The sequence below is a fragment of the Cricetulus griseus genome (assembly GCF_003668045.3).
Source record: "Cricetulus griseus strain 17A/GY chromosome 1 unlocalized genomic scaffold, alternate assembly CriGri-PICRH-1.0 chr1_1, whole genome shotgun sequence".
NCBI lineage: Eukaryota > Metazoa > Chordata > Mammalia > Rodentia > Cricetidae > Cricetulus > Cricetulus griseus.
The window spans coordinates 15,478,689-15,505,417 of record NW_023276807.1 but is presented as its reverse complement, the minus strand read 5'-3'; the positions used below and the strand labels follow the sequence as shown (position 1 = coordinate 15,505,417).

Below are 26,729 nucleotides of genomic sequence, written 5' to 3'. Positions count from 1 at the left end.
TGTGAAATGCAATATGTGAGAAGGATATGGCAAGGACCTTAAGGAAGTAGGGATGAGAGTTGTAAATATGTGTGAAACTATCTGAAAATAAGTTATGGAAGCCACAACTGTACACAATGAAAATATAAATATATCAATGTATTGTGGGGAGCCCCAGCTCCATGGATACATTGGCAACATAGTTACTGCACCCTGTGTTCAGAGCATATCACAGAAAAAGTAGCGGGAAGATTGTGAGAGTCTGAATACCAAGAAGTTTGCTGTGTGACTGCCTTTCTTAGAATGTCTGTTTGACCAATGCCTGAACAATGACAATATTAGCAGACTTGCTAATAAGGTAGGGGGGAGAATCTTGGGTGTCCCATCCCTAGTCTAAGAACTACAGGCAACTATTGAGTGCTTAGACAAAATTAGATTCTCAAGGGATGAGCCCTGTTAGGATTTCTAATATAAAGTGGTGAGCCCTGTAACTATATCCACCCAAACAACAATATGGACACAGCAGGTTATATTTATGTAGTTTTCGATAGATAGACAGATAGATAGATAGATAGATAGATAGATAGATAGATAGATAATATCTATGTGACAATAATAAAGGAAAATGGCTGTCTTTGAGAGGGAGATTATGGGATACATTAGAGGTAAAGAAAAGGGAAGGAGAGGTGATGTGATTATATTTTAATTATAAATGTAAAAATAAATTACTTAGTAATAATAAAACAAAAAAGAGTTAAAATTCAAACAATTATTTTAAGTATGTGAAAGTAAATAACTGAAAGCAAAAATTAAAATAGGAAATGAGCTACATAAATTTGAATTCTCTGCTTTTGAAACCAGGGAAGGTTTGGTTATACCATTTTGTGGCACTGCAATTGACATGTAATTATTGAGCTATTGCTCACACAGATAAGTCAGGGAAGAAAAGATGACTTTGTGAATCTGTCATGAGGCCAAAAGAAATGACAAGTGTTTCAAAGGGAAATTGAAGAATTGAACAGAAAGAGCAGTGGAAATGGGATTTCATTTATCTCTGCTTCTTGATAGGAACATTATTAGAATTAACCATAGAATGACCAAATTGGAAGTGCCTAAAGAAGCCTAACTTGAAGGTTTTTTTTTTTTTGTGTGTGTGTGTGTGTGTGGGGGGAGGCAGAGAATGTCAGACAAATTCAGTTTCTTATTGTGACAGAATGACAAAGAAGCTATTCAAGTATCAGACTGGGACTAGCTTGAGCTTCAGTGTATCTCATGTTACAGTTCCCTCCACAGAGTAGGAAGTAAAGTGCTTGGAAGGTACAAGTACCAAGGACATTGATCAGGAGTTCATTGTCATCACCGAGAAGGTAATGGAGAGCATTTACTTGACATTGCCAGAGTTCTGGTTGTAAAAGAATATAAGGTAGGGAAAGAGCTTCCTGGGATTTATAAAGGAGTCAATTTAAAGTTAGCCCTTAATATACTGATGACACTTAATACTGAAGAAGGACATTAGAAACCTGATGCCATCATGCTAAGTAGTAACCAGTCTATATTTAACTTATTTTTAAATAAGTTCATTAAGACCCTTGGCTGGAGTGAAGTTTTAGTGTGTAACTACTGAAGTCAATGCACATATTCAAACTCTTCCACATAGCTGTGATCCAGGCAATGTCTACATAAGCAATAGAAAAATATTGCTGAAGTTGCACACAGGACAGGATGGAAGTCAACAGATCTATGACAGAAATGTTAGTAATTTTTCTGTAAGCTTTTGGAGATCATTTTCATAAATATGTAAGTTTCAAAAGATTAATAATCAATATAGTATTCATTAGAGACTTTTGTATAATAAACACAGTATATTTTTATAGCCTTGTGAGTAGACAGATTGAATTAACATATATTTCAATGCCCATCTTAATGTCTGTTTTTCCTTTTTCACTCCACACACCACTATGGACAGAAGGTTTTGATGCATCTGTAACAAAAGTAAGAAACATTCCCCTTCATAACCACACTAATTGGTGTTGGAGGACAATGAAATGGCAAAAAGCAAGAAAATAATTATTTACAGATGATATTGTGATGATAACTGACAAAAAATAGTGACAACAGCTTTTCTACATCCCAAATACATCTCTTTCCCATGACCACTTGTATGGAAAGACTCCAGCTTCAATTAGACCTTTGCCTTACCATCTATTTCCTGCCCTGTTAATCCAGCCTCAGCATCACTTCTCAGCTAAATGAATGTAAATCACTGAGCCTTGTAAGCCCTGCACTGATGAGGCTGGCTTCTACTTACATTCACACACACACACACACACACACACACACACACACACACACACACAAATTCAGAAATCATCTCCTGTCCTGCAGGATCTTAGTTCTGCCCTATACACTCACATCAAACTCCTTGAGCTTTGCTCAGCTGCTAGTATTTCTTGTCTCCCCATGTCCTACTCTTCTTTAACATACAGGAGCTGGACTGACTCACTCTAACAAGTTGTCAGCACAGACTGAGTCCCTTGATTCTACTCTTGATACCTTTAGTAGTTTTGTGGTGTGTATTTTCTCTTCCCACATATTTATGTATTTGTTTGTTTTCCTCACTAGGATGCATATTCTATGAAACCAGGGCCTTTGATTTTCTATTCTATCTCTGGGAAGCATAGTAGAGATTAACATTTTAATGAAAATATTAAAATGAAAGAATGAATAAATTGTATAATTATATTTAGAATAACTTCTTTGGAACACTCTTAAGGGCAAAATACTCATTTTGCTTAACATTTACTAATAGCAATCTTTATACTTTGTAGGACCCTTTTAAGATTGATTTTCAGATTGTTTATAATATAAAAATATATAATTTGTTTTTGATATATTTTAGGGAACTGGGTGGTTACTATTTTTAAATATTTTATTTTCTTAAGAATAATTCTAAGAAAAATCAAAATAGTCTAAACTTAAGATATGCTTTGCTCTAGTCCCTGTTCCCAAGACAACTGTTTGTGTAATGTTTTAAGTGGTCAGAGGACATAGTTTTCTTGTAGTTTAGTGGATGCTACATACAGCAGACCAGTGCATCCTTTTGTCCACAGCAGCTGCTGTCATGTTGCAATATCACCTTTTAGTTACTGTTCACAGAGGTTGCCTTGGAGTAGTATTTACATAGATGTTTGCACAGTGCAGTTTCAGCCTTTATCAAAACTGTCCAAACTTTATGTGGAAGAGTAGGAACAATCATCATACTATGGTGACCTACTTTTCATTTCTCTTATTTTGGTATCTGATTTTGTATTTTTCAGAAATTGAGAAATTTCAAGGTTCAGATGGAAAAAAGGAAGATGAAGAAAAGAAGTATCTTGATGTCATCAGCAACAAAAACATAAAGCTTTCTGAAAGAGTATTGATTCCTGTTAAACAATACCCAAAGGTACTGCATGTAGCCTCTACTTTGTTCTCAGTGTGTCTGCTCAAAAGCGATAACTGTGTTGTTCTTCATAGCCTCTTGTGAGATAAACATGTAACCATTTGCTATATGAATATATGTAAATACATAGTAACAATGCAGGAAGAAAAACTGAAAGTACAGTGATAAGCATTATTTCCAGCTGAAGCCTCGTGCATTTTTATTTTGGATATGGAAAGCATTATAATATGTTTTAATCATTTATTCATCATAGAAGTGACCTACCAATTTGTCCAATTATGCACACTACGTTATTAAGTTTTTTTGGAATATGTATATATATTTCAAATATATATATTCCTATTTTAAAAGAGAATAGAAAATACACAGCATTAGCTAATCTCTAGAGAATTGTTATATCCAGGAAACAGTGTGTTACTGGTCTCTTGGTTTTTACATTCTTGTCTTCTATAATCCATTTGAAAACTAATTATGATAGTTTCCAGTGTATACAACAGTGTAATATAAATGATTGGTTATAATACAATGTAGCTTCATTAATATGGTTTCACAGGCAATATTAATTATTTTCAGTGGATAAAAAGGGAAAAATCTAAAAATAGTTCAAATAAATCAAGCTGATGATATACTTTCTAATGAGTGAATCTTAGGCAAGGATCATGTAATTATCTTAATAAATAAAGACAACAGAAATGAATGCTATAGTTTACCAATTGCCTTTTAATGTGATAAACTATATTAAATATAATTAAGTCAAACACTTTGTTTACAATCACCTAAAATATGGAAAAAGCTATTATATCAGAAAACCGAAAATTTAGCTTTCAGATGATATTTTTAAGGCGCAAGGAAGTTTTGGTTTTATTTTATTAAACCAGACTTAGTCTGTTGTAAGAAGTGCATGGTCCGTGGGAATATGTTTTTTAAATAAATTTTATTTGATTTTTGTGAATGTGAATATCAAGTTGGACCATCAGATGAAAGTGCATAAAGGGTTTGTTGCATAGCAATTGATTATGATAGAAACAGACTATGAAGGAAGAATTGGTAGTTTTTATTAACTGATTATATTTTCAAATGGAGGGTTCTTTCATTAATGTACAAGTAAATACGGCATAACTACATACTGTCTCTTGGAATGACGCTTCTCATTCTGGCTTTGTGAAAGCATGACAATGAAAAGTTTCTCTTTCACCTCTGGCCCAATGTCAGTGACAACATGAAAAACATTCGGAGACATGAATGTATGCATTGTTAATTTTAATTGTTTGTATTGTTAGTGCTGAGTATGTGTCCATATCAACTATTAAAACAAGCATAATATGTACCATCACATTTTTATGAGCTCTTTATCATTTCCTAATTAATGTGAAGATTTTCAAACCACATAAGTTTGGAAATTCTTTTTACTTAGGTGGTGTTTGTAATCAGATTGTTTAAACTAGGGCTAGTGTTGGAATGCCACAAAATATGTGACATTTATGCTATAGATCAGAAAACTGGAATATTGTGGATTTTTAAAACAATATTTTTTGTTAGTGATGGAGATTTTAGTACATATTTTCTTTCCTTTTTGAATAGTTATATTTTTTAATTTCACTGATTATGCTTATTTATGCATTTGTGTTACTTCTCATGCACAATGTAGAAGAATTTGACAGATGATAACACTAATGATAGTACTGTATAAAATAGTCTCATGACAACTCATACTTCAGAAAACCCCCAGTCTTTTTAATTGCTGAATAGCCTGCTAGCACTTTTAATATTTTCTGTCAATATCTATTCCATTTATTGACCACACAGATGAGAAATCTAGATCCCTTTATCAAAAGAGAATACCATGAAAGGGGCTATCTAACCAACCCTATCTCGTTTAGTCACCTATCATTGTTACCTTATTTGGGTTTTACAATTCAATGATAAAATCATATTTCCAAAACTCGTCCTGTCTCATTATTTTCTATAATCTTTTCAACGTTCTCTATATTTATTACAATGTATCGATTCCCCTTGAGTACTTATTGACCCTTCTCACAGAATATCAGAAAAATTTCATTTTAACCATTGAACTTTCACTGATATACATTCGTGAGCTTACTTATGATGCTTTGGGTTGCTGTGAAACACTGAGCAGGGACATGGCTGTAAAATTTAATCTTAGATATTAAAATGTGACTCATCCTTTGTGGATGGGCTCTCCAGAATGCCCTGCTTTATGCAAGGCTCTCTGAGACTCTCCTCTCCCCTTGATGCCTGCTGTCTGTTTGCACCAGTAATTAAGGTGTTGATGACACAGTCCTTTCAAACAAAGGGCAATAAAGAACTGTGGGAATTCTTAGGGGAAATGACCTTATCATGACTTCACTAGATGACCTTTCTCAGATAGATTTTGTTTCAATTAGTCTCCAACTTCAAGCTCATTTGCTGACTTAGTTGAATACTACAAGGAATTGAAAGAAGTTTAATATCTTAAATTATAGAAAGTATAAGAATGCTGTTGAAGCATTCTAATAATGACTTATCTAGCTCTAGCGTTTTATTTTTATTGATTTAATTTAGGGAAAATAGGCCATGTTATCAGATAATTTTAACAGACAGTTTTTAATATTTTGGTGACAGATTTATATAAGTGTATTTAGGAATCTTGCAAAAGAAATGAGATTGCATTTTCATTGCCTTCTCCACAAGAAAAGTTCCCTGTAATAACTTCTTTTTAAAAATAATTATTTAACCTTATTTTATGTATATTTGTGTGAAGGTGTCAGATCCCCTGGAATTGGAATTACAGACAGTTTTGAACAGCTGTGGTTTACTGGGAATTGAACCTAGATCCTCTGTAAGAGCAACCAGTGCTCTTAAATTCTGAGCCATTTTTCTAGTCCCTACTGTAATAAATTCTTATTGTCTATATGTTTTCAATAACATCAGAGAACTTTTTTAAAATAGAGACTAGATTTCCTCTGCGTGTGTGTTTTGGAGGAGGCACATGTGTACATGTTTGGGTACATCAGGAAAAACCAGGATGTCATTCTGTTGCTGTGATAAAACACCATGACCAAAGTATATTATAAAAGAAAGAGTTTACTTGGGTTTAGGGTGTCAAAGGGTTAGAATGCATGGCTAATATGGCAGGGAGAATGACAACAGCCAGGCAGGCCGGCAGGCAGGCTAGTAGGCAGACATAGTGCTGGAGCAGAGCCTGAGATCTGGCATTGAGACACAACCATGTAGCAGAAAAGAGTGGGGTAGGCTAGAAATTTTGTGGGCTTTTGAAACCTCAAAGCCTTCCCCAAGTAGCACATCAACTCTAACAAGGTGCCCATCTTAATCCTTCCTAACCATTTTCCCCAACCTGGGACTGACCAAACTATCAAATATATGAGCCTTTGGTGACATTTTCTTCAAACCATACTAATTCTTGAATGAACATTTCTTTCTGTACCTGTGTGGGTAACTGCTTAGACCTGGGAGGTTCTTTCACTATAAATTTAGCACACCCTATCAGATAATACTCAGAAATTTGACTTCAAATTCATCAAATCAAATAAAAATTTGGGGAAAAATGAAGACTTTCATCAAATGGGAAACTAGAGCATTTTCTGTTTTTTAAAATATGTAGATATAATATTTAAATAAAGAGTTTATGAGTTTAGGGGACAGCAATCATTAAAAATCAACTTTCGTGACAACAAAAACTAGTGCCAACCAAGAATCTTAAGAATATTATAGTAAGTGAACTCCTACCCCCAAAATAGTAGCTAAAATGAAGACAGTCTCTGATAAACTACTACAGATGGAGGTTTTGTTTTTTATTTGTTGTTATTTTTTACCATTCTGTAAGAACGATTGAGGAAATCTTGCAACTTAAGTTGGTAGATAATAACTTTTAGATCGATGAAGAATTGAATAATGCTTCAATAATGATAAATAAACAAGGAAAATACAAGTATAGTTGTAAGATTTGTTACTCTCTTTTCTACTTAATTTAATCCCAGATACTTGTGGAGTAGGGAAGAACTGTTGTTTAATGGATAAAATTTCATCTGTACGAGAGAACAGCATCATAGAACCCAATCACTGACAATGTCACACCCTTATAAGTGCATTTAATCCCACGGATTATAGAAATGAATAAATGTAATTTTCATGTGCACCTTCATAAATATAAATGAGTTGGACAAACAGAACCTGCTGGACCCATGACATTGTCCTCTGTCATTAATTTCTCTCAAATTTCTAATGGCAGTAGCCTCTTTTGTGTTCTTATTTCTACAGTAGCCTTTACAGTCTCTTCATAGCAGACATGGGTCAGATTGTACCTTTCCTTTCCATATTAAGAACACGCAGAACAGCTCCAGTGCTTCTCCGTTTTGCTCCGAAAAAAGGGACTTTCTGTAATACAGAAGCCTCAGTCTGTCCTTGCCTTGACACTCACAGTAACCCTCACCTTCTCTAACTTTTCTTTTTCCACAGTGTGCATCAGCTTTCAATATATTTTGTACTTTTCTTATTTACTGCATAAAAGTCCCCTTCCTTTTATATATGGAGCAAGATGGCATGTTGTTGTTCTGCTCAGTCAGTCTTTTATTTTAATTATGTGGAAGTGCCTAAACACTAAATATTTGCTGACTACACGCAGGTCAATCTGTCCTGTGGTATTCCTGCTTTTGTAAACACAGTTTCTATGAAACAAGGCTGGAATATAGGTCCCCAGATCATCCTGCATCTTACAGAATTTCTGCAAATTCTGTCCAGGTAGCAGTCACCACAGACACTAAGAAAAGAGATCGTCCTGCTGATGCCATTGTAACCTCACACCTGCTCTAATCTTGCCACCGAGTCCACCTACAAGAGTAAAATAATTCTAGTGGAAAATTTACTTGACTCTCATGCCTACCTAATCAATTATGTTACCTAATCAAATTTCCTATTTAATATTAAGTTAAAAGGTTAACTCAGGAATCGCTTTCAACTCATCATTGAATATTATATTATGATTTTATTACCTAATCACCCATTTTTACTAAGTACAGTATATTGAACATTATTTGACCTTTTACAGAAGAGCTTTCATAGCCTGTACATCATCCTTCAGAATATTAATTTCAATTAATTCATTCAGTCATTCGAGAGATATTTGTTAGAACTACATTAGACATTTGGCATTCATCTCATAACTCTGAATATGAAAAAGATGGATTTCTGCAGAATATTAAACAATCTTCCTAATATATCTTACTTTATGATGGGTACATAAATGCTGGGGACTGTGTTAATGTATATAAAAATTAAGCCAATTTTTAAAACAATTTCCCTTAAAATATAGAGCTAAGTTATGAAAAAGAAATGAGAATATAAAATAAGGTCATGATTGGACAGTTGATGAGAAAAAGAAAAGGAGAGACAGGGTTGGGAAGAGAAGATGGGGAGATCAAGGGAGAGAGGGACCCAGAGACTGAGACTGAACATTAGCATATTAATTAATGCTTGGCATGCATGGTAGGGAGAAAGAGTGAGGTAAGTTAGGATGATGTAGTTTTTACTGACAAGTCTTTTTGGTAAAGAAAAATTTACTACTACATGCGTCTTTGAAACTTGATAAATTTTTAACTGTTTTATGTTTCATGTAGATGCTTTCTGTCTAGAAAAAAATCTTCAAGTCATATTTAAGAATGTAAAGAGGGGTGAGGAACACACACTATAAGGGGACAACAATAAAGCTTTGAATTGTAGACACCTGTGCCAGTTTTGGCTTCACTATCATTAAAGGGGACCAGTGATGGGTTTCATGAATGCAACTGTAAAACTCTACTCTTTACATCTCAGTTATGTTGAAATAGAGATTGGGATCTTTGAAAATGCAAATTAGATATTGGATAGTCTTCACATATTGAAACTCTCAGAAGTTACTGTAAACCTTATTGTGCTTTATAGGTACAGACTTCTGACATGTCGGTTTTATTTCATCTTAAAACACATAAATACATAGTCCTGATGGACATATTGCTTACTTCTTACATTTCTGTCTGATAGCTGTGTTTGAGATGCTCTTGTGACTAGTGCCTGATATCCCAGACACTGGTTTCTTTTACTTATTAGTACTATGAAGACAACGGTGATGTCTTCACACTCTGCAGTCATCTGGATATTAGTTAAATGACTACAGAATTATATAACAAATGTTGAAGCTTTGAATAGTTTTTGCCATTGGATTATAAAAAAAACACAAAGTTTTTTATGAGTGACTCAGTGGTGATAGATTAGATTAGATAGACAGATAGACAGACAGACATAGATAGGTATTTTATGACATTATCAATGTGAAGAGAGATGAAAATAGAAGGGATAATATGAGGAAGAAGAGAGAGGCCATAAGGAGAGGGAGAGAAGGCAGGAGGAACAAGAGAGAATAGTAGGTAGGAAATATAATATCTATTTTCTCTCATGTGTAGAACTTACCTACCTATCCATGTATCCACATGCATGCAGATAGCCTGATATTAGAATGCACCCTGTTGGGGGAAATGAAGGCAAGACTGAAGGAGAAGAGGGAGTTGATCTGAGCAATAGATGTTGAATATATATGTGTTTGAAAATGCCATAATGAAACATTATTTTGTATGCTAAGTAAAATATTAACTACAAGCATAGCAAATGTGAAAGCAGAAGGCTCATTGGGGAGAGGACAGGAGCAAGCAGAAGCTGGGAGGAGATGGGAGAGGGCAGTGGACTGATTCTGAACTAAGTGAGTGGCATGGCTTTATGAAGATGGCACAGGGAAATCAAGTGCTTTACAAAATAATCAAGATAAGTCGTCAGCTGATAAAAATATAAACACATAGTTTGATATGACTTAAGGTACATTCCACAGGTTCAATGCTTTTTACCTTTGTGTCATGACGACTTAAAATTCTCAAAATATTTGTACAAACACTGACTCTGCACTGAGAAATCAGTTGTGGTTAGATCCATAGTGTAGCCAGGACCCTTTTACTTATTTATTTATTTTTAGAATATAGTGTTGTTTTTACTGTTCTTTGGAAATCGTATTCGAAATGCATTAAATTAACATTCAGTATTCTGCTGCCAAACAATATTTTCTAACTAGACTGAAAACTGCTGTGATCCTATTTCACATCTGTGAGAAAGAATGAGCCCGTTAGGTACGTTGAAATTCTGAAGGGATTTGTTTCCTTGCAGCCGAATGTTCAGGAAAATAGAAAGATTATGGAGCCCTAGCTCCTTTATTATTACCATATATTCATCCTTGCTAATGACTTATTTGAACTTAAGTATTTTTATAATTAATGAAAGATGGACCTGAGAATAATAGTACTATGCATTTTTTAAGAAGTAATAGGGGAATTTCATTTTTGATCATCTAAATAGTGTTGAATTAAAGAAAAAGCAGTAGTTTCTGTGTAGGATAGAATCAAATGACTCATACTTCACTGTGTCCAGGAAGTTTCACACAGATCCAAAGTAATTGTCTTATTCTTACAAAGGGGGTAAACAGAAGCCTTGTGGCCTTGACCTGCATCCCTCTGATTGTACTGATTCCTGACAATGACAGTATCACTTCCTGTCGTGATTGTCAGTGTGAGGATTTTCTGGTTGTTTCCTAATTTCTATTTTCAGCCAGGACTCTCTCTTAGCTGTTATCTTTGTGTATGAGTAACTAACCTTGGTTGAAACCCTCATTTGAATATACTTACTGCAACTGGAGCTAAGGAGATTAAACCCCCTTCCTAGCTCTCTGTTCCCTTGACCTAGCTCCTCCTGAGATAGCACCTGGAGAGAGAGACGAGGGACCATATGCACAAAGGAGGTCAAGACTACCATGGGGAAAAACACAGAGACAGTTGACCTGAGCTAGAGGGAACTCACTAACTATGGAACCTTCTGGGTAACCTGTTTGGGGACATGCATGGGAGTGAACTAGATCCTCTGAATGTGGTAACAGTTCTGTGACTTGATTTGTTGTGTGTGTGTGTCGGGGGGGGGGGGCGAGTGGGGGGAGCTGGGAGTGGCAACAGGATCTATCTTAAGGACATGAACTGGCTTTTTGGAGCCCACTCCCTATGATGGGCTACTCTGCTCAGCCTTGATAAGGCGGTGTGGGGGGGGGCATGGGGAGGCTCAACTTGGTATTGTAGAATTTGTTGCCTCCCTGAGGAAGGTCTTACCTCCTCTGAGGAGTAGATAGGAGGTAGAAAGGGGAGGATGGGGGAGGGGAGGGAGGAGGACCTGGGGTTGGTATGTAAAATGAAAAATAATTTTTTAAATAAAACAGAATATAGAAAGAACTCAAAACACTAAAAAAATAAATAAAGACTTCTCTGATAGCTTCAGACACAGCCTCACAGCCTCTCCCTGGGATCCTTCAGGTATTGCTTCACCACTTCCCATGCTTTATTGCCTTTTAGAGATACCATTGTTATCATTCATAAAAAGATGATGAATCCAGAGATTTTTTTAAAGCTACTATTAGTGAAATAGTAAACAAATTACCAGGAATTCTTGTAGCCAAATGCTGCAGGACAGATCTGTTTTGTGATTTCCAGGAACCAAATAGGGTTGTTTTAGCATGAAGTCAGTAGGAGTAGCTGAGTGATGCCTTCAAAATCACACCATGGGACTTCAAGTAACATCTGGAGTGAGGACTGGGCAAGGAGCAGCAAAGAACATTCCTTGGACTGCACTCATGATTTAACAGAACTGAGCTGACTTTATGCCAAACACTATTCAAAAAGCAAGTAGGTGCTGCTCATGACACTGTCTGTGTTCATGTCCCTGCTCAGTTCCAGGTGACATACTGAGGCTCCCAAGAGAAAGCTTGGATAGCTTGATCATTCTTTCCATACACTTTGACAAAAATCAACAAACACAAACATCAAGATTAGTATTTATATCAATTACGGTTTTTATTTTGGGGAACTGATTGCATGCATATAACATTTGATCAGTCCTAATCCCATTTCTTACCCTGCAGTTCCTCCCTATCTCCAGTACCACTTTATTGTGAGGACTTCACTTGTTTTGTTTTCTTTTTTTTTACCCCCTTGAGTCTACTTAACACTTCCTTTATATGCTTGGATGTGAGCATATCTGCTGGACCATGCGAAGCCTTTCAGAGTCCACATCCTTGAACAAAACTTACTTTTCCTCACCTAGCAGCTATCAGTTGCCAGAAGTTTCTCAATTGTGGGTGAGTTTTTGTGAGCCTTTACTAAGTCCCTCCTAAGATGTTGGTTGCTGTGATTTTCCTTGGAACTTGTGTATGTAGTTACGGATGCTGGGGGTTCATGTATGCACAGGCCTTGTCTTGTCTATCAAATGATGTTTTACCTCACATGTTCACTAATTGGTTCTTGTAGCTTTCTGCCCCCTCTTCCATGATGATCCCTGATACTTAGAGGGAGAGAGTGGGATGTAAATGTTCTACTTGGAGATGACTATCCCATCGTCTCTTGTTCTCTGGACATGTGTTAGTTGTAGGTCTTTGTGTTAATTTCCATTTACCATAAAAAGAATTTCTTAGTTGAGAGGTACACTCTTCAGTGGGTAGGAAGATAAGAACTGAGGAAGGAATTTAATAATGTGTCCATTTAGTAGAATAATAATACAAAGTTATCCTCTAGAGCCTAGGGCTTAGCCAGTTACTAGTTTTGGTCCAGTTTGTGGTACCAGTCATGAGTTCTATGCTGTAGAGGAGGCTTTAAATTCACTCAGAAAGTGATTGGTCACCACTATAATATTTGTGCTATTACACTAGTTTTCTTCTCTTGGTAGGCCTTTTATTTTAGCTTCCAGGGTTGACAACTGGGTAAGATTGTTAAAGACTTTTCTCTCTGGAAGCATAGACAGACTACCAGGAGCTATGAAATGAGGTGTCCAGATACATACCAGACTGATTTCCCTATATTCTATTGTTGGAGTCAGTTGCATCTTCAGCCATCAGGCCATCCCATCAAATTCCAGAGGATAGTCAATAATAATGCCAGTAGCATGTACTGTTTGGGGAGTGTCTATATGACCCCATGAGTAACAAGTGAAAAAGAGGCAATACATACTTGGCACTGGGCTTTTTCATAGATAGCCTATACTGTAGAAGAGTTATTCCACCATTATAGGGTGATGCCATTTAATCTTCTGTTAAGGTTGAAACACTGCTTACTTATTTTTCTGTGCTTTAAAAAGTGTGATATGAAGTTGAGAGCTGATATTTTCAAGGGCATGCATTTCCTTACTTTTATTTTAGCAATCATCAACGTGAAATGGAAAATGAAGAAACCATTTCCTATCTGTGATGAAGCATGCGTCAACTTCCAAGAATTCATTCCATTTTGTATTACTAAGGAATTTTAGTTTATAATAAATATTAAGGGATTTAATTATTTACTCGGGCTTAGAATTATACAAGAAAATCTGGATTTGAAATTTGACTCTGCAGCATGTTCCATTAAATGAAGCAGTTGATAGCAGGTTATTTCCCTGATGTTCAATTCATTCGTAGTTTATGGTAATGAACTTAAGTTTTGGAAGAGAAGGAAACTAATCCTTGAGATATGGCCTTAAATTGTGTAGTTTAATATTCATCCTGTGAGCAAGCTATGGAATAATGTTTCACAGTCCAAGTTTCCCCTCAAACCCTGATTTGCATGCATAATCAGCAGTAAGCCTTGCCTTCACCAAAGCCTCAATGCCACCCATTGGTCCAAGACTCTGCCTTTGCCGTGCTGGGTTCACAGAATCCAAATGTTGAAGTGCTGGTAGCAGGCTTGAGATATTAATCTGTTTATTTGGGGTCTGAGTTATGTTCCCTGGGGATACTTGTCATGCACTCATTACAACTCAGTCTTTCCTGAAGACTCATAAGTTTGTGAGTGACAGCTACAGAGCAGCCTGTACAAATCTATGCCAGTCATCTTCACGGAGCAAGTAGGTGCTAAAGGCATAAGTGGGCCACAGAGAAAGAACGTAGTCAGGCTATGATTTGAATATGGATTTTTTATTGTCATTGCTGGTAACATTTTGGAATTTTCAATGAACATTCTGCCTCTTCAAATTTTTCAAGTAAATCCTTATTATGTATTAATTGTAGAGAATAGTGGGTCCCATTATAATTTGATACTTTCTCAAGACATATGTTCACCATATTCATTGGCATTCTATTCATCTCCCCTAGCTGTCTTCCTCTTGCTTGTAATCAACCTTCTACTTTTCTGCCACACTTACGCATCTTCCCTCTAGGTTTCATATATAAGGGAAGGATGACCTCTGCTTCTACCCACTTTTTCACAAATGGCATAATATTATTCTTTAAGGTTGGTCAATATTCCATTATGTACACACACTACATCTATTCATCATTGAACAAACACCTGGACTGATACCGTATCTTGACAAATGTAAATCGTGTCTCTGCAAACACAAAAGTACACTATCTCTATAGTAAGCTGAAGTGGATTCCTTCAGTTATACGTATAGTATAGATGAGATGTTGCTAGATCCTATGGATGTCCTCTTTTTAATATTTTGTGGAACAACAGTATTGATTTCTGTAGTTCCTAGCCTAATTTTCATTTCCTTTTCCCATAACCTAAACAGTATTTGTTGTTGTTGTTGCTCATTTTATGAAAGCCATTTTGGCTGGCATGGAATGGAATCTCAGTGTAGTTTTGAGTTACATATATTTCTCTGATGATAAAGGATGTTCAGTAGTTCTTTATTTAGTTGTTAGTCATTTGTCCTTCTTTGAGAAGTATCTGGGAAGTTTTGTTCAGATTTTTATTTATGGGCTTGGCTACTAGTTTTACAATTAATATTCTTAAGTTTTTAGAGTCTAGATGTTAGTCCTTTTCTTGACAAATAGCTAGTGAAAATTTTAAAACACCATGTAGGTTATGTCTTCAGTCTCTTTTTCTATTTGCTATCCTGTAAACTCTTGGATTTGATACATTGTCATTTATGAATTCTTGCTGTTATTTCCTGAGCTTTGGACCCCAACTTGGGAAATTTTGCCTATGCCAATGTCAAATATTTTTGCTAGGTTTCCTTCTAGTATTTTCAAAGGTTTAGCTCTTGTAGTAAGAGTTGGTATTCATGTGTAGATGATTTTGAACATTTGTGAAATAAGAATTTGACTTCATTCTTCTGCATGGATATGTACCATTTGGCAGCATTATATTGTTTTTTTCATTTTTTAAACTTTAAATTAGAAACAAAATTGTTTGCATGTCAATCCCAGTTCCCTCTCCCTCTCCTCCTCCCTGCCCCCCACTAATACCCTACCTATCCCATACTCTTTCTGCTCCCCAGGGAGGGTGAGGCCTTCCATGGGGGAATCTTCAGAGTCTCTCATCTTGTTCAGGTCAGTGATTTCACCAGTCTGGTCTTGACCCCTTTGCTAATCACTCATCCCTCTTTTCAACTGCATTCCAGTTCAGTTCAGTGTTTAGCAGTGGGTGTCTGCTTCTACTTCCATCAGCTGCTGCATGAAGGCTCTAGGATGGCATATAAGTTAGTCATCAATCTCATCAGGGGCGGGCATTTAAGGTAGCCTCTCCTCTGTTGCTTAGATTGTTAGTTAGTGTCATCTTTGTAACTCTGTATTTATTTTGAAGTAAGGATTGTGATGCATTCATCATTATTCTTTGTACTTGGGATTGTTTGACTTATTTTATATTTTGTGCTTACATATGAATTTTGGGATTTGTTTTCCTACTTCAATAAAGTATAATAATGGTAGGTATTTTATTGAAATTCTACATCATTTTCTGTGTGATTTCCATTTTAATATTAATTCCTCCAATATTTAAAAACGGGGATTCTTTCCACATTCTTTTTTTTTTGGGGGGGGGGGTTTCAAGACAGGGTTCCTCTATTTATAGCTTTGGAGCCTGTCCTGTTTAAGCAATTCTTAATATACTTCTTAGATTTTTTGAAATATGTTATAATTACATCTTTTCTCCCTCCTCTTTCTTTTCTCCAAACCTTTCCTTGTACCTCTCCTTTCTCTCTTTCACATCCATGGACTTCCCCACCATTAATTGCATATATATATGCAATTAATGTATATATATGAGAATATATATATATATATATATATATATATATATATATTCTCCTAAATACATAACATTGCTTGTATGTATGTTTTTCAGGGCTACCCATTTGGTATTTGATAAGCAATTACTGTTCTCTTCCCTGGGAAGTCTGTTATTCCTGCTCTTAGCATCCTTTGTTTGTCTGTAGTTGTTTGTGTAGGATTGAGACCTCATGGTCTTTCACTGTCCACTTTAGCATATTTTACATCTATATGACAATGCCTACACCTAAGACTCATAGGGAGGAGAGATTGTGAGGGCCATAGGATGTGGGAACTTGCTGTAAGTTTGTATCTTAGAGATGTGAGAAACCCTACCAAACTAGTCTCGCCATCAACATGACTGCCTAGGTCATGTTGAAATAGGATAATAAGAGTAGATATGCTACTGTACTTTTTTTTTTATAAGATCAGCTAAATAATAAAAGAAGAGGCTACAGGGCACTCTAGCCTCTTGACTCTTGAAAAGCCATCAACTTAAGTAAAGAAAATAGTGTCTTTCCTGAAGACATACAACTCCATTTGCTTTGTTACATATAAAAATTAATGCTTACTAATTTTCATTGTATTATGTCAAGGTGCTATTTGCTTAACTTGTATTCATTAAACCCTGTATACATACCTATGCTAATCACTATTAATCCTGTTAAATGCCCAGACAAAGGTGCAAGGGTGACATAAACTTCTCAGATTCATAGCTATCGAGTTACAGATGCAGCTGCTAAATTCTAGCAGTTTGAAAATACAACTTTCATTGGGTTTTCTATAAATATGCTGTGTACATAATTTACCACTTTCAAAAAACATTTGACTCATATGTTTTTAAGATACTACATTTTTATTTATGAGCTACATGTGATATTTATTTGAACTATACACCATGGCTGGTCATGTATTAGGATGCTCTGTCTGCTGATACTTTGCAATTGTGCTGCATTGCTTGTAGGTACGTGTGTGTGTGTGTGTGTGTGTGTGTGTGTGTGTGTGTGTGTGTGTGTGATTATTACTTCCTTATTCTGGTGTTAGGAGGGACTTTAACACATGGTCCCTTGATTAGTACTCTGCTGCCTCTTCCTTCCATGTGTTTTAGTTCATATGTAATTGTTAAGTTATAGTTCTTTCTTATGTGATATAGTGCTGGAGAAATTAAATTACATTCTACTTTCCTACAACTTTAAGCATATTTGCTGGAGATTAATTTCAAAAGCAAGCCCTATTCATCAGTGAATCAGAAAATAGCACATGGGTTCTGTTGTTGAATAAATTTTAAAAGAAACATGTCAGGAGTAGAGTAATTTGCATCCGTGATTATAAAGCATGGAAAAGGACAGTTTGTCAGTCCAATTTTCATTTTATGCTAGCAAAGTATTAGAGAATTAATGTCTCTTGACTACCTAACAAGATGTAAGTCCTAGTATAATAAGTTCTTGTATCTAAGATCGATATGTATAAAAAATTAAGGCTAATTTCTTCTGACGTTATTCTTAAGTAAACATGCCTAAAGTTGTAGGAAAAATGCTTTACATATTTTGCCAAAGTTTCAGTAAGCTGTCTGAAGCAGAATTTGAGGATTTGAGTCCATAAATATTTCTATGTCCCTTCTTGCTGCTATAACAGAAATGCTATTGGGCCACTTAAAAGTTATAGAGACAGACGCAAAGTATCCTTCCTATGTCTGACACCAGCAGAAAAGGATTGTGTATATACCACAAGACCTCTTGCTAGACCTCTCATTCTAATGTGTAACCCAGAAATCTCTGTTTCTTTTTCTTTTTCAATTTCTCTTCTTTGTTGGTCTTGTTTCTGTGGTTGTGATGGATACTGTATTTGCCTTCATTATGTTCTTACCATAATGTACTGTTTTAAAAGCATTATGGTTGTCTCCAAGACTCATGGGCCTCTTGAAATTAGGATAGATTTTTATAACCGTATTCTTAGCCTGGAGCAGAGTTCTATGCTCAGAAAGATTAGTGAACCAGTGCCTAGGTAATCAGCTAATTCATGTCCACATAAATCCTCATTCTCTTTTGTTGGAAGGCCTTGTTGGCTAGTCAAGGTTGTAGTCTCCCATGGTCTGACAGCTTATCTCAATAGCTCAGCAACATTGAAACTCCCTTTCTCCCCAACAAAACTTCCTGCTTCTACCTGCCCTTATCTGGAGAATGTCCCTGGGCCTGGAGGACTTGCCTTATCTAAAAACTGCCTCTAAGTCAGATGTCTGATTTATCTTTAACCTTGTACAGATTCCTGCTAGAAGACTTGTCAGGAGGTCTGCTCCAGGTCCCAGCTACCACATAGGAGGCCTTGTTATAGGAGGGTGCCACTCCATGCACATTGGGGTTTGTCCCCAGGCTCCCCAATCCTATATAGTCCTTATACTCTGGAATAAAGATGAGCTGTTTCACTGAAAGCAGTCTCAAGGAGGGCTAACTCCATTTGTGCTCATTGGGCATGTACAAAGCTTTCTATCACATCTACTGCCTCTTTACCCTTGTGGACTGGTGGCCAAGAGGATGATAGGAAAATGGAGACCCCCACACTCTTTGTTGATGAAAAGTAAAGATTGGAGTTTGTCTTATGGTTAGAAAAAGATGGTATTAGAAAGAACTGACAGCATCACTCTTGCTTTATTTGTCTTTTGGCTGTAATCAAAATAGGACCAAAGACAATCCAGTTATCATAGTCTTTATTAATTTCCAGAGTCTATTCAGGAAGTCAATATATTCTGTAAACATTAACATAAAGTGTCTGAACTGATTTTTTTGTGATTAGCATTTATCCTTCTACCTTCTGCTCTGTAGAGTGTCATGCTTTTCTGTGACCTGTGGGGGATATCTGTCGTGTGTTTGTTCTTATTTGAAAGTGGATGATGTCTGAGAGTTCTGTGTTTATCATCCTTGCATATGCAAACTGTTTAGTGATGAAATAAATGACTTAGTCACTGGTCCCTGACCTCCTCTGAAACTGATGCCAGGGGAAGCACATGAAACCATTGGTGGAAAGAAAAGATAATATCAGTATCTGTACACATACAGTCTTTCCAGGGAACTGAGTGGCCTAATGATGGCATTCATCATTCACTACAGACACTGTCCCTCCACATTATCCCAGGGCACACTGAAATGTTTGAGATCCCTGGCTCTTTATAGAATTAACTTGGATTCTTCATGATACCACTACATCCCTCTTGTGACATGCTGTCACTAATGAGCATTCCCTTTGTGACTTCTCATGTGGCTTCTACAAAGGGTTACAGCAGCAACCTGTTTAGAGTGTAAAATAGTCTGAGGGAATGGAACAAGATAAAATTAAGCAATGCAAGGCCAATGCCCAATAACTTATGTGTCATTCTCTCTCACTTTCCAAGTCATGCCATAATGTCATTCATAAAATAAGACTAGCTTATTAAGCATTTTTACTGGTATTTGGCAGATTTAAGGTAGATCTTCTGCTTAGTATGGCATTTGTCAAAAGAGGGAGCAAGGAAACTTTTGCTTGCTTCAGATTGGATGGTCTCCAGTCTTTGAATCTTTAAGATTGATCATTCTCAGGAAATTTAGGCTGTATTTGGCAAACTTCTAAACTCCTTGTTTTGACTGCTTTGTTTACATATTAACTAGTAGATATTCAAACACAGTTTCTGAATGAATGCAATTAGAGGGTTTGACTAAAAGTGCATATGGGCATGTGATAATCATTTTGTTTATTTAAATTGTAAGTATTATTAAAGGTAAGAAATCTGAATAATTAAATGCCAACATGTTTGCTTAAGTGTGGCCTCAACATAAAACGCTACCTCTTATAATGGGAATTGATCTGGACACACTCACAGAGTGAAATTCAGGGCTCCTCTGACACAGTGGAAGAGCCTGTGAAGATAATATTTTTCAAATGTATTTTATTTTCCATGTGCATGAGATTATGCCTCTTTATATTTTAATGCTATTTTGGGGAGGCTAAGGAGATGGCTCAGTTTGTACCACTACAAGCATGAAGACCCATACTTGAATCCCTAATATCATTATAAAAAGCTAGGTGTCATGCCTCATATCTGTAACCCTAGAGCTGGGAGTGGGAGGGGTGGAGCCGAGGAGGTCATCGGCTAGTCTGCCTTGTATACCAGCAAGATCTAGGACCAGGGAAAGCCTGTCTCTCAAATATGTGGTAGAACACAATCAAAGAAGAAACCACTGTTGATCTCTCATCTTTACATGGAAGCTTTCACATGTGCATATGCACCAACATGCACCATTTTACACGCTACATATACTACACACTACACACATTTCAGAAGTTTTAAAAGTCAGCATTTTTAAACATATACAGGTTTGTGTCTTTCCTACCTTAACTTAGAACTGGAGGGGAAGAAATGACTCACTGTTTACTATTGGAGCATGGTGATTGCTCTCAGGTTTAATTATGATAATCAGTTTGGAAAACAAAAATAAGAGATAAATATGGTTTATGAAGGGGCTTTCTTTGTCTGTGCATAGAATAGTACATATATGGAATTATGTCTCAACTGACAGTTTTCTTTTAAAGAAAGTGATTTTAGTGACCTATGTATAATGGACAGTGACAGAAAGAAAAGCACAATAACTATAATGGTGGGGTTTGGTAGTTAGAATTTATGTAGAAGTCACAGTTTCATCATGAAAATCATAAATGGAAATTTTTATTATTCCATTTTTTCATTTTAAAGTTGCCCAATTGTTAGCTACAAAAATTTTTTGCAATTGAGAGTACGTTGCTCAACTCAACTAAGTTCTGCCAGAAACATAATTGAAAAGTATATTTGTCTAACTCCCTGGAGTGATGGACACCCAGATCTGGTTTGTCTCCCCTATCAGTACATTTTGCTCCATGGAAGATCATAGGAAGAAGATAATTCAAACTCATTGGTATGGAAGAATTACTGAATTATGCAAAATGCTTCACTCTAATTTATGTTCATTCTTTGTCTTTTCATTACTGTTAATTTTTACTTTTTTAATTTTCTAGTATTCACTCTCGTAACTATTTCAAAATTATTTTATTTTATAACTCATCTGTGAATTTCTCTACCAATTGCATTGTGTATTTCACTATCCTTCCCCCTGTACAAGCCATGAACTTTCCCTCTCATTCTTCATTTCCTCTTTCTTTCTTCCCCATCTTTCTCTATTTACTTCCTAAGCATGTCTTCCATAACTTTAGTGATCTTTAATCTCTGTGAACCTCATTATCCCAAATTCCCAGTAATTTTTCTGACAGTGATTTCCCTCCCTTAGTTCACCTATTCTTCTCTTACACAGACTACCTTCATTTCATCTAAATCTTAAATATCCTAGAATCCACTGTAGTATCCTTGTTCATAACCTCAGTCGTTACTGATATTAAATATACGGGTTTTTTTTATTTGTTTTGTTTTTTTTCTCCATTTTTTAATTTAAATTAGAAACAAGATTGTCTTACATGTCAGTCCCAGTTCCCTCTCCCTCCCCTCCTCCTCTGCCCCCCACTAACACCCTACCTATCCCATACCATTTCTGCTCCCCAGGGAGAGTGAGGCCTTCCATGGGGGTCTTCAGAGTCTGTCATAGCCTTTGGGATAGGGCCTAGGCCCTCCCAGGTGTGTCTAGGCTGAGGAAGTATCCCTCTATGTAGAATGGGCTCCCAAAGTCCATTCCTATGCTAGGGATAAGTACCAAAATACTACAAGAGGCCCGAAAGATTTCGTTTGTTTTTAATGGAACCTGCCTATCCAGTAATTGTGGGTGTTTCTGCAGTTGTCACTTTACCCTTGGAATGATAGAGGAATAACATGCAGTATCTTGAGCAATGGCCCAGGGATTTATTTCCTGAATTGTGAACCTCATCACTGCCACAACCAAACTTTACTTTAACTTAGCAAATACTTCAATGGTAAGAATATTGTTGATAAAAATGAAATTAATCTTTATTTATTCCTAGAGTAAAATGGACTTGATTTTGAACTACTAGACTCTGGACCTACATTTTATTAAAGAAAGCACCTCGCCTGTGCTCTTTGTCATGTTTCCTAACAAGCTAATACTTCATGAAATAATTGCCTTTGAAAATAGGCAAATACCAATCAGAAGAATGTCAAGTAGAATGTTGGGATAAAGATAAAGGGGGAAGTGAGATGGACTGGCATACACCAATCATCCCACCTTGTTGGGAGTTGAAAGTGGAAAGGAGTGGCTTCAACCTAGCTAAGAGTGACAGGTCAGTCTGAATAACAGTGAGACTTTGTTATAAGTATATGACCGTTCATTGAATTGTATATATAAACAAAAAAGTAATATGGTATGTAAATATACTTAAATATGTAAATATACTTCCATAACCCCAGAAATTAAGACCAGAAATTTCACATTCATATAAAATTATATAACCACTAAAAGAATGTTCATTATAGTTTTATAGATAAAAATCTGTAGATGGACCGGGTAGCTCAGGCATGTAATTGCTAGTGCTCTGAATGCTGAGGCAAGAAGGTGGAAAATTTGGGGTTGTAGAATGATTTCAATTAGCTATGATCTCAAATTATAAATAAATAAATAAATAAATAAATAAATAAATAAATAGTCCTAAGACAGGATTAGAGGGAGAATGCTTGTCTGGCATACTTGAGGATGCTCTATTAAAATTGTTCCCTGTAGCAGCAACTACAGAAAAAGAGCTGACATAGAGGTTGCTACAGCTAATTCTGATGATCACTTATTTGGATTGTACATGGAAAGAAGACATGTATGATTTCCCATAATTGAGACTATGTCAAGAGTGTATAGTGGTATTTTTTGGTATTTGTATGGGTAACAAAAATCAATCTTACATTTAATATTCAGGTAAGAATTGTTGAAAGACAATACAGAAATCTGTAATTTTATAAGTGTCATAAATACACATAAAAAAGAATTTAATTGGATTCATCCTACAAGTGAAGATAATGTGCCTCTCAGAAGTCAGAAATTATCAAATGAACAGTAGATAGTACCTACAAAACAATCAGAGTAAATGCTGTTTGGTAAGATGGAGTCAAAATCAAAATAGGTCAGTTCATAAAAGTGTGTAGTTCCTTTATGATAACTCCAGACCCTTAGTACATAATAGTTAATGCATAATTAGGCATTAATGGACATGGAAGACAATATTTTCAAGCCACTGTTTATGTTTGATATTGAAAAGAAACACGAGTATTTAGACTTGCTCTGCAAGGATTCAGCATGGCACCTGGCTGCCTAGTTTTTATAAACTCTGAACTGAGTTCAAAACTACTGAGTGAACATCAGTTCTAAATGTAACCATCAGAGAAATATTCTTAAGAGTACATTTTTTGTTCAAATTTAAAATAGAACAAAAGCAATGTGTGATTAAAAATAATACACATAGGTTCTAAAAATAAGCCATGTCAAAATTATTTTTTTATTTAAGAAACTTGGTTTTTATAAGGTTGGATATTTGTTGTTTTTATTTAGTGCCCCTCCAAATTCCTGCAGCATAGTTAAAAAATAGGACTTGGGTACAAAGTAACTACGATAATAATAACTACAGGGTCATACATGAAAATTTAAGTTATAGACACTGTCTTTTTGTGGCTTGCAGGAATATGTTCACTGTTGGGTTCCTGCCCTGCAAGAGGCACTGTAGGCACATCATACTTTGCTGTTTCAAGATGCAAAGAATTGTTATGTATTTTGACTGAATTTGACATATTTTGTGTATTTCAAGGGAAGTAATTTAAGATGTCACTTGTTCCCTACACTGAAGTCTGAAGCACTGTCAATTTGAATCGTTGATCCAGGACAGCTTTAAAACTAGTAACACAATCTTCATGTAAGTGAGTTCATATCTCCCCTCCACTTCTCAGACTCTTGTTTTTAACCCTGATACTCTAAAACAGCGGAAGATAATACAATGAAGGTAGTCAGCAGAGAATAACCATATAAACTACGATTACAGATTTTCTGGGAAGAATGCAAGCAACTAGAATCTGCCTTTTTAAAGACATTTGGGCATGTGTCTATTTTAATCCTTTCAGGGACTTGGCAGGAAGGTTTTGACTTCAAGGTTCTTTTATGCTGCATTATGACATCTTCAAATATTAAGTTAGATCTAGTATTATTGTCTCTGTATGTGCGTGGTGTGTGTGTGTGTGTGTGTGTGTGTGTGTGTGTGTGTGTGTGTGTGTGTGTTTGCGTGCATGTGTGTGCATTTGTAGATGTACACATGCCATGTTGTCCATGTGGAAAAGTCTTGGGAATTGGTTATCTCTTGCTGTCATGGATTCTGGAGATTCAGGTCTTCAAGTTTGAACAACAAATGCTCTTGCTCAGGCGTTATTACCCTGCCCTAAGTAATGAGATCTTATCAAAGAGAGGAGAGAGGAGAAGAAAGGAATAAGGAAGCAGGAAGAGAGTGGAGGAGAGGGATCTTCAGAAATGAGGGTGTTAGTTCATAAAGTCCATAAGCTATATTGACTTTTTACTTTTCTTTTTTTGAACTCAGAAGACATGGTTTTATTTCAGTTGTATTATTTCTCCAAACAACAACAACAAAAGATTCGATACCTATTTCAGAAGGTGTATCCTAAAAGGTTAAGTGTGGCCTTCAGAGGACTGCTGATAGTAGAAATGACAGCACTCAAGAGTGAGAGGGTTTTTTTTTTTTTCAATTTCATTTTACATTTCAACCACAGTTCTCACTCTCAAACCTCCTCCAACCTCCTCACCCCCCCAGCCCAACCCCAGTTCACTCCTCCTCACAGGTAACAGCTCCCATGAGGAGTCAACATAGTCCGGTACAAGAGGTTGGGGCAGGGCCAGGTCCCTCTCCTATGCATTAAGACTCAGCATGGCATCCCACCATAGGGAGTGGGCTGCAACAAGCTAGCTCATGTACCAGGTTTGTATTGTGATCCTACTGCCAGGGGCCTCTCAGCTCGTCCAAGCTTCACAACTTTCTCTCACATAAGGAGGGTCTCGTTCAGTCCCCTGGAGTCTTCATAGTTGCAGGTCTAGCTAGAGTCCATGAGTTTCCACAAGCTTGGTTCAGCTGTCTCTGCAGATTTCTTCATCATGATCTTGACCTGCCTTGTTCATATGTTCCCTCCTCCCTCTCTTTGACTGGATGCCCGGAGCTCAGCCTGGTTCTTGGTTGTGTATCTCTGCATCTGGTTCCATCAATTACTGGATGAAGGCTCTATGATGATACTTGGAATATTCACCAATCTGAATACAGGGATAGGCCAGTTAGCACATCTTCTCCACCATTGTTAGGAGACTTAGCTCGGGTCCTCCTTGAGAATTCTTGGTAGTTACCTTACCACCAGGTTTCTCCTTAAGACCATTGCGGTTCTCTATTAAGATATCTCCTTCATTGCACTTTAACAGCATCCTTCCCCACCTCAGCCATCTCATTCCTTCCTGTTCTCATCCCCAGACCCTTCCTGGTACCATTTCTCACCCTCAGTTTACCCTGTAGATCTTATCTAATTTCCCTTCTCAGGATGATCTGTGTGTCCTTAGGGTCTACTTCTAAGGCATAGGAAATATACAGAAGCCCTTCAGCATAATTCAAATTCACAGGATAAGCAACATTTGTGTGTATGCTGGGGACTGACCCCAAGGCCTTGTACATGCTAAGAAAGCATTCTACAACTGAAATACCTGTCCAGTCCTTAGATAACTATTAAGTAATACATTAAAATTACTCTAAATCAATGTTAAAACAGCTACCCTACCACAATGTAAAAACAAATGATCATTTATAACTTAAATATGGTTCAAAATATGAATTCTGGAAAAGGGAATCTTTTTGTGAAGTAAGAACCTGGATTGGAGTTGATAACTTTTTAGTAGAGAGCTGCAGTATATACTATTGGTTATAACAGCTTGTTATAATAATCTGTGTCATAAGAGCATCCCACAGTTGTTATTAAAATACTGCAAACCCAATATGTGTAATAACATTGCTAATGCTTTTCTTGTATCATCATGGAAATATGTCTCTCTCTGTGTATTTATATATGTGTATAATATGTATCGTATAAACCCACATTCATTTTGATGGTGATGAAGAAGAATCAAATCACTGTTACTAATAGTCAAAGCATAAGATTAATCGTCTCAAGAAATATTTGAAGTCATCTATGTGATATATGTTCTGTCTCTGATAGCTCTGTCATTAATCTGT

General features: G+C 36.3%; 1 protein-coding gene across 2 annotated transcripts in view; it reads left to right on the top strand.

Annotated features, from left to right (window-relative positions):
- Khdrbs2 (KH RNA binding domain containing, signal transduction associated 2) overlaps nucleotides 1-26,729 on the top strand; it is a 409,392-nt gene that overhangs the window by 67,766 nt on the left and 314,897 nt on the right. For both annotated transcript variants that reach the window (XM_027392834.2, XM_035453236.1), the window contains exon 2: nucleotides 3,297-3,424. In XM_027392834.2, coding sequence (XP_027248635.1) covers nucleotides 3,297-3,424 — 128 coding nt within the window. The remainder of the gene's footprint in view (nucleotides 1-3,296; nucleotides 3,425-26,729) is intronic.